The sequence below is a fragment of the Triturus cristatus genome, chromosome 4_1 (genome assembly GCF_964204655.1).
Source record: "Triturus cristatus chromosome 4_1, aTriCri1.1, whole genome shotgun sequence".
Lineage (NCBI taxonomy): Eukaryota > Metazoa > Chordata > Amphibia > Caudata > Salamandridae > Triturus > Triturus cristatus.
In genome coordinates, this window is record NC_140585.1 from 356,779,690 (window position 1) to 356,797,093 (window position 17,404).

General features: G+C 46.9%; 1 protein-coding gene across 4 annotated transcripts in view; it reads right to left on the minus strand.

Annotated features, from left to right (window-relative positions):
* DENND5B (DENN domain containing 5B) overlaps positions 1 to 17,404 on the minus strand; it is a 535,468-nt gene that overhangs the window by 154,527 nt on the left and 363,537 nt on the right. For all 4 annotated transcript variants that reach the window (XM_085652367.1, XM_085652366.1, XM_085652363.1 and 1 more), the window contains one exon: positions 6,498 to 6,626. In XM_085652367.1, coding sequence (XP_085508493.1) covers positions 6,498 to 6,626 — 129 coding nt within the window. The remainder of the gene's footprint in view (positions 1 to 6,497; positions 6,627 to 17,404) is intronic.

The following is a 17,404-nucleotide window of genomic DNA, read 5'->3' on the forward strand; positions in this document are numbered from 1 at the left end:
TTTCCACTTGGCGGCGTAGCACGCTCTAGTGGTAGGTCTTCTAGCTTCTCTGATGACGTTCATACAGTCAGGGGGAAGATTTAGGTACCCGAATTCTAGGATTTCAGGAGCCAGATCGCAAGGTTGAGCTGCGCTGAGTCCGGGTGTCTGATCTCTCCATGGTTCTGGGTTAAGAGGTGTGGAGAGAGGTGTAGTTTTTGGTGCGGTACTACAGATAGTTCCAGCAGTGTGGTATACCACGGTTGTCTGGCCCACGTTGGAGCTACTAGGATTAGTGTGAGGGAGTGTTGTTGTAGTTTACGCACCACTAGTGGAATGAGTGGGAGAGGCGGAAAAGCATACGCAAATATGCCTGACGAGTTCATCCATATCGCATTTCCTTTGGACAATGGGTGTGGGTATCTGGCGGCGAAGCTTGGGCGTTTTCGTGGGTGGCGAAGAGGTCTATCTGTGGATGCCCCCACATTTGAAAGTACAGGTGAAGAACTTGCGGGTGAAGCTGCCACTCGTGGATCTGTTGTGTCTGCCTGCTGAGCAGATCTGCCACTGTTTTGGACTCCTGGGACATGCTGAGCTAGGAGAAAGATTTTCTGGGGTATTGCCCATCTCCATATGCTCTGTGCTAGTTGAGAGAGCTGTGGAGAGTGTGTGCCGCCTTGTTTTTGAATATAATACATGGCTGTCATGCTGTCTGTGCGGATCGGGACTGCCTTGCCTGAAATCTGGGTTTGAAAAGATTTTAGGGCTAAGAAGATTGCTAGTAACTCCAGATGGTTGATATGGAGTAACTTTTGTTGAGGTGTCCACTTGCCCTGTATGGTGAGATGTAGTAGATGAGCTCCCCAGCCGGAGAGCGATGCGTCCGTTGTCAGTACTATTTGAGGAACCGGGTCCAGGAACGGTCGACCTTTGGAAAGGTTTGTGGTGTTCCACCACTGCAGAGAGCGATGGGTGCGACAGTCTACCAACACCAGATCTGTTAATTGACCCTGGGCCTGGTTCCATTGTTGCGCTAAGCACTCTTGGAGAGGACGCATCTGGAGTCTTGCGTGAGGTACTATGAAGATGCAAGAGGCCATCATCCCTATTAGCTGCATAAACACTCGAGCTGGAAGGGAGTGTTGTGCTATGAATTTTGTGCGTAGAGCCTGAATGCTTGCAATCCTGGCAGGATTGGGGCAGGCTAGCGCTCTTGAGGTGTCTATGGTCGCACCGAGGTATTGTTTTATATGGGATGGTTGTAGATGGGACTTCTGGTGGTTTACTGTGAAGCCCAGTTGGTGGAGTAGCTGAATAGTGGTGGACGTGTTTTGTACACACTGATTGTATGACCTGGCTTTTATCAGCCAGTCGTCTAAGTATGGGAAGACGTGAATGTGTTGTCTTCGCAAATGTGCTGCCACCACTGCTAGGCACTTGGTGAATACCCGTGGCGCTGTTGTGACTCTGAACGGGAGCACTTTGAATTGGTAGTGTTGTCCGTCCACTACAAATCTGAGGTACTTCCGGTGAGCTTTGTGCACCGGAATGTGGAAATAAGCGTCTTTTAGGTCTAAAGTGGTCAAAAAGTCGTTTTGGGAGAGGAGCGGAAGTACCTGCTGAAGCATCACCATATGAAAATGGTCTGAGTGCATGTATGTGTTTAGGGGCCGGAGATCTAGGATGGGTCGAAGAGTCTCGTCCCTTTTTGGTATGAGGAAATATAGGGAGTAGACTCCCATATTTTGTTGGTTGGTAGGAACGGGTTCTATTGCCTGTTTCTGTAGGAGGGAGATTACCTCCTGCTTTAGGAGTATTAGATGTTCTTGTGACATTGGCGTTTTCTGGGTGGAATGTTTGGGGGGGTAGATATTAGTTCTAGGCAGTAGCCTGACCGAATTATCTGTGTTACCCATTTGTCTGAGGTGATAGTAGCCCAGACAGGAAGGAAATGTTGGAGTCTGCCCCTGACTGGAGTGGAATGGTCTGGGGGGAGCGGGGGGAAGTCATTGTGTAGGCGGTGTGGCAGAGCGGGCGTTGTTTGTTTTGCCTCTGCCTTTATTATTGTTACCCCTATAGCCGTCTCTTTGATAACCCCTTGTGAAGGTGGACTGAGTAGGGGATTTGTATGAAGTGGACGCGGTGTCTGAGGAGTAGCCTCTAGACGTACTTCAAAAGGAAGAGCGGCGAAAGGAGCGTCTAGGAGGGTGTGACTGTAAGGCTCCCATGGATTTTGCCGTATTCGTATCCATCTTCATTTTTTCTAGGGCCTCATCCACTTTTGGGCCAAATAGATGTTCTTGGTCAAAGGGATGGTTAAGGATGGAGGCTTGTACCTCCGGTTTAAACCCTGATATTCTTAGCCAAGCATGGCGATGGAGGAGGACGCTGGTATTGATGGCCCTGGAAGCTGTGTCTGCTGCATCTAGGGCACAACGTATGGAGGTGTTAGTAATAGTTTTACCCTCCTGAATTAGTTTGTTGGCCCTAGCTTTATATTTTTCAGGGAGGTGGTGCATTATGCTTTCTAACTCGTCATAATGTACCCTGTCATATCTGGCCAATAGCGCTTGAGTATTGGCGATACGCCATATATTGGCTGCTTGTGATGCAGTACGCTTTCCTGATGCGTCCAGTAGTTTTGACTCTTTTTCAGGTGGTGATGCTTCGCCTGACGCCTGGGAGTTTGCCCTTTTACGTGCAGTGGAAACCACTAGAGAATCTAGTGGCGCTGGCCCTCTGATGTAGGAGGGATCTGTGGGGGCAGCTTTCTATTTTTTCTCGATGCGCGGGTTAATGACCCTGGCTCTAACTGGGTCCTTAAAAACTTCTGGCACATGCTTTACCTCTCCTTTGAGCATAGGCAGTATGGAGGTGGACCTATGTGTGGTGTCGAATGTGTCGAGGAGGAAATCTTCCTCCATGGGGTCGGTATGCAAGTCTACCCTGTGACAGTGTGCCGCCCTTTGCAGTAAATGGTTGAACCCCAATGAGTCTTCCGGTGGAGATGGTCTGGAGGGGTAAAGATCATCTTGTGGGACGTTGGAGATATCAGGGATATTGTAATCGTCCCATGGGTCTGGGGATCCTGTAGGGGTGGGGTCCCCTGTGGGTAGGTCCTGGGGCACATCCCCTATGTCATCATATGGGTCCCTGTGATCCTCATTGTGTGGAGAAGGGGTCAGGGAACGATGAGGTTGGGGTGGAGAAGGCGGAGGGGGTGGAGGTGGGGAAGGTGGAGGAGGTGGAAGAGGTGGGGAAGGTATTCTGAACCGAGAGGTAGCAGAGTCCTTCCTCTTTGGAGGTGGAGCAGGCTTCTCCAAATGTCTCTTTTTGGTGGAGAGTGTCAAATGTCCAGTTTCTGGATCCTTGGTGAGTGTTTTTTGCAAGGGATCCGGTGTAAATTGGTCTGGTGAGGCTGGTCGATCCGTCGGTGCCGGGGCCGTAGGCTTTTTAGGCTTTTCTGTGCGGTTCGTTGTTTGGAACCTGGTTTGGTAACCTCCGGACGCTTGGTCGGCGCCGAGATGGGTTTCGGCTTCGAAGTGTCGGTGCCGGTGGCCTTGTGTGCTTTGGTCGGCACCAAAGGTGGTGTCAGTACCGAAGAGCTGGGTTTCGACCCCGAGTGCTTCTGTGTGGGGCTCGGTATCGAGATGGAGGTCGGCTTCTTTTTCGGTGCCGAAGCGTGTTTATCGGCACCGACGGTAGGCTGGCTCGAGCCCGAGCCGCCGGAAGGCTTGCTTGGCTTCTTTACCGGGCCCGAAGGTGCGGTGTTGGAAGCAGTGTCCTTGGTCTTGCCTAGGCCCGGAGGCAAAGGTGTGACCAGAGCCTTTTTCGGTGCCGGCAGGGGTGTGTGTGGGGGGGGGGGGGGGGGGGGGGTAGGGGGATCAGTACTCACGACCCTCTGCGCCGGTGTGATGTCCTCCACATCCGAGTCGTCGGCTTCGGAAGCACTGACGAGGCCCTCGTCTGTGTAACACTCTGGAGCGTCGATGCCTTCTCCGAAGATGTCGTCCGGAATCGTCATCGAGGAGTGCGCCATAGTTCGTCTGGCTCTTCAGTCCCAAATAGTCTTTTTGGACCGGAAGGACTTACACGCCGGACAGTCTCGAGCCTCGTGTTCAGGGGAGAGGCAGAGATTGCATACCTGGTGGAGATCGATGTGGGGAAATTTGGACCCACATTGAGGGCACTTTTTAAATGGAGTCCTTTCCATTAGCCAGGACCGGATCTTGGCGAGGCCCGAAGGCCGCCGTCGACGACTGGAACCAAAGGTCTGTGCCGATGAGAAGGCGCGTCGAGTGGGGAGATCGCGATCGAAACAATACCGCGGTTTGGGGTGAGGATTGCGCGTCGATCGTCGAACTGGAAGCTGTTCGGAACCGGAGCGCGAAAATTACATCCCAGCCCGATGGCGGAGAAAAACAATCTGAGGATGGAGCCGAAGCCCATGCGCAATACGATCCAAAGGAGGAGTCACCGACCTTGTGACTTCCAAAGACTTTCCAAGAGGAAAAACAAACTGCAAACATCCGGGCCCAACACCAGATGGCGATCTATGCACAAGTGTGTAATCTGCAGCTCATATGCCTCGAACATTTATGTTTGGCCCCTCGTACAGAGAAAGTACACCTATCCATAATCCAGCAGACTGCCCACATAAATAAGATCCAAATAAGTACAGTGTCCAGGAAAGCGGCTCCAGCACTAGAAATAAATAATACTAAAGCCCTAGGAGCAGTTATGTATGGAGCAGAACTGTGTGCTAGTGAGAACACGGATTGTCTCTCCATCACGGATCATCAATTTATAAGATCACTTCTAAATTTACCAGCCAGCTCTCCCCCGACTCCTATTTTTCTTGATTTGGCCCAAAGAAAATTTGTTCACAAGCTGGACTACAAGCACTTATTGTTATGGCATCGCCTATGGACGATTGAGGAGTTTGCTCCCTATCGAGGGGTAATTGGGGATCTTATGACACAACCCAAGATAAGCACAATACTGTGGTTTTGCGACATGAGGGAATTTATTAAGGAAATTGGGGTTGGAGGATTATTGGTCAAGACCGGATGAGCTGTGTTCGATTACGAAGAGTAGGGTAAAAGGTATTTATTGAGAATATAGTCAGGTGAAGGGTATGTCAAAATCTATTATCTCAGTTACTCTAGAGTTTATGGATTTCAAACCCTTCCCGCACTTTGAGGAAATTATCGATTACATTGTTCAACCTCTTGCACCGAAACTGTTCCTACAATTCAGATATAAGACCCTTCTGACCAAATGGTTTTGTAGCAATTGGAGAAGCAATGTATCCTCCGATGGTAAATATCCGGCTTGCAAAAGAAGCCTCAAATCCATAGTCCATCGGTTATTCTTTTGCCCATACTACAAGAACTGAGGGCTAAGTGGATTATTCCCTTGTGTAGGCTAATCGGACCTTGTCCACTATCTAGACATGCTTAGAATCCTTAGTACAGATACCGAAGAGTAGTGGGCTTTGGCCTAGCAAAATTCCTGTTAGCTCTATGGATTTGACACTCAAAGTGCATTGTATAATAATTGTTATCTTGTAGCTTTTTTAATAACATACATTTTATATAGATGATTTATATTTTTATATGGCTTTTATTCTCTCATGGCATTTTTAGGTGTTTTTATAGAATGCTTTACTATTTGGGCTTCTCATAACCATCTTGCTGTCTGAAATTTATGCTTGTATGTATTTGGCTGTGATGTACTTTTTAAAATCTTTGTAATCCAAATAAAGTTATGATGATGATAGGGGAATTCATAGCTCAATCTGAGCTATAAGCACTGGCTTAAAGAAAAAGTACTTAACATTTTAATGAACGGCTAGTGGGCAACGGCTGTCAGGAACCAATGTTTCTTCTAATGTCCTTCATACACATGGAAGCACCAAATAAGAAATTAACTGATACCTGATGGATATTCCACAATATGTAAAAGATATTGTTAATCATTACATTTAAATATGGAGATGGAAACAACCTCTACCATCTTGGCCACTCGGTCAGGTGGTCCAGCGTTTCCGATACACATCAAGTTAGTTTAATGCTGTTTTTTGGATAATTAATATGGCATTTTGAAATGTATTCTTATTTTTTTGAAGAAAGTACTCCTGATGCTCTATTGTCAGGTCACATGAGGATTGTTCTTGAGCCATCAACAGAAATGAAACATGTTCTGTACCATTTTAAGAACAATTTGAAGGACTAATTATAAAACAAAATTGTGCTGATCTATACCAAAAAATTATTTTAAATAAAAAGTATTTCCCCATCTCCCAATTATAATAAATGCAAAACAATTCAATAAACAAGTTTAAGTCACTTAAAAGCGTACAGCTCTAGCAAGGGAACACAATGAAAATTCTAAGTGTGACAGTTGTGCATGCCCTTCTCATCTTGGACTTTTTAAGCCCTCAGCAGATTGCAATGCTGCTAACAGTATTAAGTCCAACATGCAGTCGGTTATTAAACGGTGACAACTTTACATACTTGGTAAGCGCCTGGTTGGATAGCATCTGCTTAAGGTGCTGAGACAAGAGCTTCTTCTCTAGAGATAGCCGTATCCATCCTCTTGCTCGGCCCACATCGGTCTTTATCTCACTCATGTGCTGAATATGTCTGGAGGATAAATGGAAAAAATAAAAAAGACAGGTCAAGGAATAGGGCATGTTACTCTCTTGATTAAAACATGAATTGGAAATACTCTGCATTAAACACTCTCATTCAATGTATCAAAGTTACAAACGAAGAAGTTATTTACCTTAGGTAATGCTCTTTCTGGTAGAGATTCTATCTAACCACAGATTCCTCACTTTTTTAATATTTCCCCAGACATCAGACTAGATTTGGAAGCCTTCTAGTAGTACCTCTGCGCGTTGTTGGGGTGTGCAGCCCCACACTAACACTGTTATGCTCTCTAAATGACATCAGGAACCAATATAGATACCCCTCCCGTGTGCAGACGTCAGCTGCTTTCAAGGCTATGCGCACCTCCACATGTAGAGAGCCCTGGAATCCAATTGGCTTCAACCAGTCTGTAGATTCCTAGATTTGAGATCTTTTTAAATATACAGAGCCCCATTCAGAACAAGGTGGATGGGAGGGTCATTGAGGAATCTGAGGCTAGATGCATCCTCTATCAGAAAGAGCTTTACTTAAGTTAAGTAACGTGTTCTTCTGATAGAACTTTCCAACTGCAGATTCCTCACCAATTCGTTCTGTGTATTGGCTCAAACCAAAAATTCCTGTATTCCGGAGAGGATAAAATGCCCCTATTCATGAACCTGGATGTTCAGACAGCAGTGCTTTGTGAATGCATGTAGGGATGCCCACATAGCCACCTGACATATGTCCAGGAAAAAGAACAGTGGTAGCAATCTTGGCTCTGGAGTTATGAGCCCTTAGCCCTTCTGGGAGCTTCTTCTTGGCCAGATCTTGATGCTGAGATCTTGATGCAGAGCATGATCCAGCATGAGATGGTCCTTTTCTGAACGTCCTTGCCCTTCCTTACTTCTGCAAACCCCATGAAGAGATTATCATCTACTCGGTGTTCTGTGGCACGATCGATGTAAAAGCTCAGCTCTCTGCTTGGGCCTAGGTGATGGAGTCTCTCCTCGTCCTTAGAGCGAAGAAGCGGAGCATAGAAAGGCAGCAATGTGATGGTTTGACGGACATAGAATGGTGTCATAACTTTTGGAAATTATGCCCAAGTTTGCAGATCCAGTTTGTCTACGAAGATGGTATACAGCGGGTTGACACAACGAGCTTGGAGCTCTCTCACTCCCTCTGCCAATGGTATAGCAACAAGGAACACTGTTTTGAGGGTGAGATGCCACAAAGGAAAGCTGTGCAGCAGCTCAAAGGCAGTGCACAAAGTATAGGAAGACCAGATTAAGATCCCACTGCAGCATAACAAAGGGAGCAGTAGGAAACATACACTACAGTCCTTTAAAAAAACAGATCACAATAGGTGAATTAAATAATGAGGGCTGGTCCGGAAAACGTAAGAAGGCTTAAAAAGCAGAAAGGTAACCTTTAACTGTGCCCAAAGAAAAGCCTTGCAGGGCGAGGGACAGCGCAAACAATAAAACATCAAATAGCATGTCCTGAGGGGAGTCTATCTGTTGTGCAACACACCAAACGACAAATATGTCCCAACGACAGGCTGTACAGTTTTTGTTGAGAGACGCTTGTCTGCCACAATGACATCAACGACCTCCTAAGGTGTCCAGCTGTCACTGATTAATCTCCAAGCGTTAAGGTGGAGACTAAGGAGGGATGGTGCAGAATCATACCAATTGCTGCAACAGCTGATCCTCCCAAGGTGCAGCCTGATCGGAGGGCAGATGTTTGTGCCCAGGAGCCCTGGATACCATACACGTCTTGTCCAACCTGGTGCCACTAGGATGACTTTGGCCCACTCTGTCCTGATCTTCAGAACTCAGTGCAGAAGGGGTAGCAGTGGGAACGCATAAACGAGCCCCGAGTCCCCATCATAGGCAGAACACGTCTACGAGAGAAAAACACCTTGGAAACTGGCAAAGAGATCAATTCAAGGTTTGCCCTATGGGCAGAAGAGACCTTAGCCACTGCCGGGCGTAACTGTTACTCGTGATCCACTAGGAGTTCACAGCTACATTTGTCCGCTCTAGTCTTGAAATAACTCGCCAGATTCCGCATTAGGATGATTCCTTGATGGTCAAGCCATTTCCAGAAGCACAGAAAATCATGGGAAAGGGACCACGTCCCAACCCCATCCTGTTTGATGCAACTTCACACGGCGGTGACGTGGTCTAAGAGCACTTGCACCAGCCTTCCTATGATGGAGGGCAGGAAGGCTTACAATGCCAAGAGGCCTTTGATGTCCACTTCTCCCTGGTGGCCGCCCCAACCCAGAAGCGATGCATCTTTCACCACTGTCAGCGCTGGGAGGGATAGGGAGAGTGGTCTGCCACTGACCCAATCGCAGTCAAGCACCCACCACTACAGGTGTTTTGGAGTTTCTGGGAATGGTTGGAAAGGTCCCCTTGATGTTGGGCCCACTGATACTTCAGATCCACCTGCAGAGCTCACACATGCCACCCGGCATGCCTGACCAGCAGGATACAAGGGGCATCAGTCCTAGCAGCCTCAGAGTTAACCTCAATGTAATCCAGGACAGAAGCTGAAAGATTGGGATCATAACCTGAATTTCCTGGACTTTAGTTTCCGGAGGAAAGACATGAAACTGGACTGTGTGCATAATGGCTTAGTTGAAATGGAGCATCTAAAAATGAAGTCACGTGAGACTTCAGCACATTGATAGTGAACGCCAAGGACGTCAGGATGTTTGCCATAATCTGAAGGTGGGAGACGGCTGACTGGGGAGAGTCTGCCTTCAGCAGCCAGTTGTCGAGGTAAGGGAAGACTGGGGCAGCTGATGATGCTCTGCCACTAAAACTTTCGTGAACCCCAACCCCTTTAATTGAAAAACTAAGCGCTCTAGGGATGGGTCCCCAGAGCCTTAGAAGGCTGGGAGAGGGGGAATGCACGGCCCCTTCTCCCCTTTTAACATATATGTACAGCCCTGGGGAATGGGGCCCACAGGGCTTAAAGTGGCTCGGGGAGGTGTGTGCGAAGCCCCCTCTCCCATTTTAACTTATACGTACAGCTCTGGGGGATGGGGCCCGCACGGCCGTGCCCTATGGCCAGCCCCCAGCCGCACACCCATGGCCGTGTGCAATATGGGGTTGGCTGCCTTTGCGGCGGTTGGCCACAGAACCTGGCTTGAGGCCAACACCCTACTTCGCACAACCGAAGGCCCTGCACAGTGTGGGGTTATCTGACTTTATGAAGGTTGGGAACTGGGCGTGGTCACAGGCCAGGCCTTGTGGCCAACCCTCCACTGAACACAACCAAAGTCCGTGCGCAGCGTGGGAGGGGCTGGCTGTATGTGGGGAGGGGGTTTGGCTGCAGGGCCTAGAGCCAACTCTCATGCGAAATACATTATAGAGTATTAAAAATGATCTACTAAGAACAGTTTACACTCTATGTAACATCTATATCTATATAATTATATCACAGAGTGGCCATAGCCACTCTGTGTTATAGTTCGGATTTCCAGAGATTGTAATTAATCAGAATTTTGCTAGGTAATAACTTTGCCACCATTTGACGAATCTCCACAAATATTTGCAGACCTATTGCTTTTTCTACATTGAATGATGATGCAAAGTTTTGTGGTGATTTGTTAGGGGGGGGCAAAGAAATAAGAGGGAGAACACGTTTTTTCACCAATGCATTTTCCATTGACTTTTTAGACCGATGTAGTCGCAAAACAGCTAGTCCGATTTTCTTTAAAAATTGGCAGGAATATAGATCATAAAGTAGAAAGGATCCTTTTTGTTAGTAGATCAAAATTGATGCAGTAGTTATAAGGCTAAAAAATGTAGTGATATATTGGGCCATGGTACTTGCACATTATAACATGGTGTATATGTCATATTGATTTGTATAGCGCACTAATCACCCAGGAGATTATTCAGGCACTTGGGCAGGTGTGTAGGCTTGTGGTCCCCAAGGTGCTTACACGGAGATCCAGGTCTTCAGCTTCTTGCGGAACTCAAGTAGTGAGACGGAGGCTCTAATGTGTTGAGGGAGGTCGTTCTATGTTGTGGGTGCAACGTAGGGGAATGAGCGACCTCCAGTTTTGCTTTTGCGAATGCGGGGAATGTGTGCGAGTGACAGTGAGGCAGAGCGCAGAGCGCAGGTGTCTGGTGGGTTGGTGAAAGTGTATACGCCCGATGACAAAACAGTTTATGATTGGTTAACACAAACTTTTACAAAATTAAAAGGCAGTCATAATGTTTTCACCACAGTTAGTCTGCGTTCTGGGTTGCAAGTGGAGCTATACTGTACTACTGTTTTAGAAGTGCATAGGAAGCAGTGATGTTCCTTTGGTAAGACTGTAAAGGTAGGGAAAAGTAATTTTTTTTTGTTTTAAATCTGGAGTACTGCAGGACTCCCTAGAAAGCCACTATATTTTTCATTAAAATAAAACCAAGAATGCAGACTAAGTGCGGTCAAAACAAATATGGCTGCCTTTTAATTTCTGTAAGGATGAAATATTTTTTAGATCATTGGTACTCAAAGTGCGGCCAGCTGCCAGGCAGACCTTTTCCTTGTGGCCCGCTGATCATCTTCCTGGAACTTTTGTAAATCAGGAGAGAAAGCTGCATCAGTTCCCTGTTCTCCAGTATTGGTATCCTTCATAGATTCACATGCCTGAAACATTCCCCGTCGCCGAGGCGGGAGTCCCACGGTACATAAAAAAGTAGTGCCAAAAGTGGTAGTAGTAGTAGTAGGCCCCAAAGAAAAGGCCTAAGGCCTAGATCTTAGCAGCCTATCTACATCATTATGCAAAAAGAACCAAAGAATTGGTACCAACCAATCAAACATCAGCACCCTTCTAGAACCCTCTCAGCAGAGCCAGTTCTCCTCAGATTTTCCTAGCACAAGTGGGAAGTAAATGTCCCAAAACATAGAGAACTGACTCTACGGGGAGGAGGGTGGGTGCATGTGAATCTATGAAAGATACCAATACTGAATAACTGCAGTTACAGGTAAGTAACTTGTTTTCTTATCCAGTATTGGGGTATCTTTCATAGATTCACATGCCTGAATCAGAATAGCAAGCAGTATACCAAGTATACAGTCGTTTGCGGATGGTGGGAGACTAGTGCTGATACACTCCCAATTGCATCCACAACTTGTTAACAAGAGGTATAAGAAAAACCAACCTTAAAATTCAAAACATGCAAGCTACACAGGGAAATGCAACATGCAGTGTAATAACATTCTAAATGAAACATGTCATTATCTTAGAAATGTCATGGTCATGAGAGAATATATATATATTTATACATATATAGCATTTGAAAAGCAGAAAAGGTATCTGAAACAGGCCTCAAAGAAAGAGATGACGTAGGACAGCTTGTCCGACCACTGCATCGTCTTGATGCGTAGATTGAAGGCAGTAATGTCTCGTGAACGTGTGGACATTCTTCCATGTCGCAGCATGGCAGATATTTTCAAGAGTCACCCCAGCAAACAATGCTGTAGACGCTTCTTGTGGAATGGGCCTTGGCTTTCATTAACAATGGCCTGTGAGCTTTATCATGGCAGAAATGGATTGTTGATACTATCCATCTGGCAATAGTGGATTTTGTAACTGCATTTCCCCAGAGTAGTTTGGCCATAAGCCACAAACAACTGGTCAGAATTCCTAAGGCTCTTTGTTTTTTGAAGATAGAATTTTAGACATCTCTTGATATCAAGAGAATGTAAGGCTCGTTCCACTGGAGTAGATGGGTTTGGAAAGAAAGTCTTTAACTTTACAGGTTCATTGAGATGAAACTGCGACGGTACTTTAGGGATGAATGTCGGATTAGTTTGGAGGTGCACGTAGTCTTGAGTGAAGTGTAGAAATGTTTCCTTTACAGTGAAAGCCTGAAGTTAAAGCCAGAAGTACAGCAACCTTCCAGGTAAGGAATTTGAGTTCAGCCTTGTGGATAGGCTCAAATGGATGTTTCATTAATAGCATTAAGACCGTGTTGAGTTCCCACTCTGGTGGGGGAAGCCTGACTGGAAAAGTCCTTTCATGAATTGCTTGATTAAAGAGGACGAACACAGAGAAGGAAGATGAGCACCCTTTCTGAATCTGTAAAGTGCAGCTAAATGGACTTTGACTGAAGAGAAAGAGTCCAGATCTTGCCAGATGTAACAAATAAGGAAGGATCTGTTCCGCAGGAGCTTCCACCGGGTGAACGTGGTTAGCTTCGCACCAACAGCAAAAACGTCTCCATTTTAGACGGTAAGTTTTAATCATGCTGTGAGCTCGTGATTTTGTCAATATGTCCCGACAGTCCTGAGGGATGTCCAGGCCCTTGAATTCTAAGAAATCAGGAGCCATGCGTGTAAATGTAGAGACTGATGGTCTGGGTGGAGTACCTGACCTCTGTTCCTCGACAGCATTGCGGGCGTCGGAAGAAGACGGATCGGCTGGTCCTAGGATAATAGCAGAAGCTCTTGAAACCAGTACTGGCGTGGCCATCTGGGTGCAATCAGGATGAGACGGTAGCCCTCCAACTTCATCTTGCGTATAACTCTCGGTATTAGAGGTATCGGGGGAAAAGCGTAAGCACAAATCCCTGACTATCGCATGGATAGGGCATTCCCCCTTGACCCCTGTTGAGGGTAACTGTTGGCGTAATAACGGCATTTCTTGTTCTCTTTTGTTGCGAACAAATCCAGTGCTGGCATGCCCCAAGCTCTGAATACCCTGAGCACTTGAGCCTGCTCTAGTTCCCATTCGTGGCAGTCCGATTGGGACCTGCTGAGCGTGTCCGCTAGTGTATTGTAGAGACCTCTGATATATTCTGCTCTGAGGGTTATGTTGTGGAGTGTGACCCATTCCCACAACTCCTGAGCCTCTCTGGATAGAGTTGCTGATCTTGTCCCTCCTTGCTTGTTCACGTAAAACATGCTGGTGGTATTGTCGGTCCGAACCAGTACCGGAGAACCTGCAATCCTTGGAAGGAAAGCTTGCAGAGACAGGAAAATTGCTCGCAATTCCAGGCCGTTGATGTGCTGTTTCTTGTACTCTGGAGACCACTTCCCCTGTACCTGTAAATCTTGGAGATGACCTCCCCATCCTTCCATAGAGGCATCCGTAGTGAGGACAAACTCTGGAACCTCCTGTATGAAAGTGAGTCCTTCTGCTAGGTTGGGTATCTGGGACCACCAACGCAGAGCGCTTTTCATGTGTGATGTGACTCTGAGGATGTCGTCGAAGGAACCCACAGCCTGTTGCCACTGAAGGTGTAGCTCCTCTTACAGGGGTCTCATCCGAAGGAGTGCCAAAGGGACGAGGTTTATTGCAGAAGAGCACATCCCCAGGAGTGACGCAAACATGCGGTCAGAAACTGACATTCTTCTGGAAATTATGATTGCCAGCTTTTGAAGACGAACCTGCCGTTCGTGAGATAAGAATGCCCTGCACTGGACGGTGTCCAGCAGAGCTCCGAGAAATGGAAGGACCTGCATCGAGCGTAACTGAGATTTGCTCCTGTTCACAGTCAGCCCCAGAGAGTGGAACAGACAAAGAGACGTTGTCACAGCAATCTTGACTGCGCTTTCTGAAGGACCTTTGAGTAACCAATCGTCCAAATACGGGAATACTTGGATTCCCTGGGATCGTAACGCTGCTGCCACAGCCGATTTTAGCCCAAACGGGTGCACTTTGAACTGATAATGGGCGCCAGCCACAGTGAAGTGAAGATACTTGCGATGCTTCGGATGTATTGTGATGTGAAAGTAAGCGTCTTCCATATCCAGAGAAGCCAGAAAATCTCCTTCGTTGAGACAACCTAGAATTTCTGCCAGTGTGACCATGCGAAATCCTTGCTTCTTGAGGAATCTGTTCAGGTTGCGAAGGTCTAAGATCAGACACCATTCCCCTGATTTCTTTTTGATGAGAAAAAAGCGGGAAATGAAATCCGTCCCCTTTTGAAGTGCGGGAACCTTCTCGATTGCATTCTTGAGGAGCATCGTTAAAGCTTCTTTGAATAATAAGTGAAGACGAGGGGGAAGGGGTCCCTTGGGTGGGGTGGTGGGTGACTAGGTGACAAACTCCAAGGTATGACCATTGTTTACCAAGTCTCGAACCCATTGGTCCGATGTAATTTCCTGCCACTTGTCCACAAATGCTGAAATTTTCGCAACCACAGGGAGGGGAAGGGGAGTGGAAGGCGCCCTGCAGAGATCACTGCTTCCTAGTGGTGTCTCGTCCTTGGTTTTGCGACCTTTTTCGTCCGCCTTGACAAGAGAAACCAGATGTGTTGGATTGTCTGTATGATGACTGATAAGATTGTCTATATTGGGGCTGGTACTGTCTATTCTGCTGGGTTTGATACCCTCCTCTAGAAGAAAAACCACACCCTCTTGCACCTCCGAAGGTACCACGTTTGTACTGCAAGGAACCCAAGGATCTTGCGGTATCAGTATCAGTCTTTATTGCTTGGAGCGCGTCATCTATGTGTTTCCCAAACAACGATTCGCCATCATAGGCCATATCCAATATCTTTGTCTGGACTTCTGGTCTGAAAGTGGTGGCCTTAAGCCAACCCTGGCATCTGAGTACAGCTGCACCAGCCAGTTGGGGAAAATTGGTATTCACAATGTCCAATGCAGTCGATGGTCTCGGACGCCGCGCGCTCTCTTTCTAATAAAATGTTTCGAGCGTCTTCTCTCGTGTGCTCCGGAATGAGCTCAATAAGGCCAGCCATTTCTGACCACATTTGGCGGTCATAACGTCCTATTATCGCTTGGGAGTTTACTGCTCTGATGGAGGCAGCTGCCATTGTAGAATTTTTTTTGGCAATTAAATACAGACGACGCCCCTCCTTGTCCGGCGGTGTAGTAATAGGTGCTGCCGGATTTTTAGATTTTTGTTGGGCAGCCTGTGAAATGACCGAATCTAGCAGAGGATGGCCAATGAGACAGGATGGACTATTGGCCAGAGCACGGTATTTCTTGTCTATCCGCGGAAGCACCGCTGGCACAGATGCAGGATTTTTCATGATTTTGGATTTTGACGCTGGCTTCGTCGACGAGGACTTCGTCGACGATGGGCTTTTTTGACAGGATAGTAATCCTCGTCGACAGAATAGGAGAGGTGATAGACGTTGTCGAGATAGTTTCCGTTAACGAAGGAGCAGAAGAAGTGACAGAAATCGTCGACGAAGGAGGGAAAGCCAGAGATTTTTAAAGGCTTTTACTCACTGTTTGCGAAGATGGCTTTTTAGAGCCCTTGAGATCAGAGTCCTGAGGAGAGTGCGCTGATTCAGAGGAAATGATGGGAGTCCTCTGAGAAGAGCCAGAAGTAGAGTGGGAAGATTAATGGCGTTTTTTCCCCTCACTGGAAGAGCTGTCATGCAACCTAGCTCTCTTGCTAGAAGTTGAGGCTCTGTCATCCTCCTCAGCCGAAGACGACTTAAGCCATAATAGCACTCTCGCCACCCTATCCCTAAGAGTCTTTGTAAGGAAGGTGCGGCAAATGTTGCAATCTTTTGCCTCATGTTTGGCGTAGAGGCAGTAGATGCAGTTCACATGTTGGTCATCAACATGGACCCTTTTCCTGGCGCAGGATCTGCAGGACTTGAACAAGGCCTTCTTGTCAGACATGATGAAGAAAGTTGAAAACTGAGTGGCACTCCCTTCCACACAACGTGCGGTGAAAATCTGAGGAGAACTGGCTCTGCTGAGAGGGTTCTAGAAGGGTGCTGATGTCTGAATTCTTTGGTTCTTTTTGCATAATGATGTAGATAGGCTGCTAAGATCTCGGCCGTAGGCCTTTTCTTTGGGGCCTACTACTACCACTACCACCACTTTGGCACTACTTTTTTTATTCACCGTGGGACTCCCGCCTCGGCGACGGGGAATGATTCAGGCATGTGAATCTATGAAAGATACCCCAATACTGGATAATGTTACTTACCCAGTAAGCATCTGTTCTTGGCATGTAGAGCTGTAGATTCACATGCTTTGCATACTCCTGCCATCTAGTGTTGGGTCCGGATGTTTGCAAGTTGTTTTTGTTCGAAGAAGTCTTTGCTGTCACGAGGTAAGGTAACTCCTCCTTTCGGTGATTGTGCTCATGGTCATTGACTCCATTGTTAGATTGTTTTCCGGCAGAGGGTGAGAATGGAGTTAGAAAGTGTAGAATAGAGATATCAATGAGTAGGAATTTAAATTGAGAACTACAACTACAGGAGACCAGGGAGGCGGGAGGGTGCATGTCAATCTACAGCTCTACATGCCAAGAACAGACGCTTACTGGGTTAAGTAACATTATCCGTTCGAGGCATGTGAGCTGCATATCACATGTTTTTCATAGACTATATAGCAGTATACTCCCAAAGCAGTGGCTAACCTGTGTGGTTGTAGTTGTTAGAAAGTGTTTTAAAGTACTGCCTGGCCTTCATTTGCTTGTTGTCTCACTAACACATCTGCGCAATAGTGTTTGGTGAATGTGTGCAGTGTAGACCATGTTGCTGCCTCACCGATGTCGGCTAGGGGAATATTCGCTAAGAAGGCCATAGTAGCCCCTTTCTTGCGAGCGGAAAGCGCTCCAGTGGGTATTATCAAAGTTCTTTTTGCTTTTGCATAACACGTTTGGATACATTGTACAATCCATCTTGCAATACCCGACTTAGATATGGGATTGCCTTTGTGTGGTGGAGAAAAAGCAACAAATAGCTGCTTTATTTTCCAAAATTCTTTGGTTCTTTCCAAGTAATATAGTATAGCTCTTCTAACATCAAGTGTGTGCAGAGCTCGCTCTACTACAGAATCAGGTT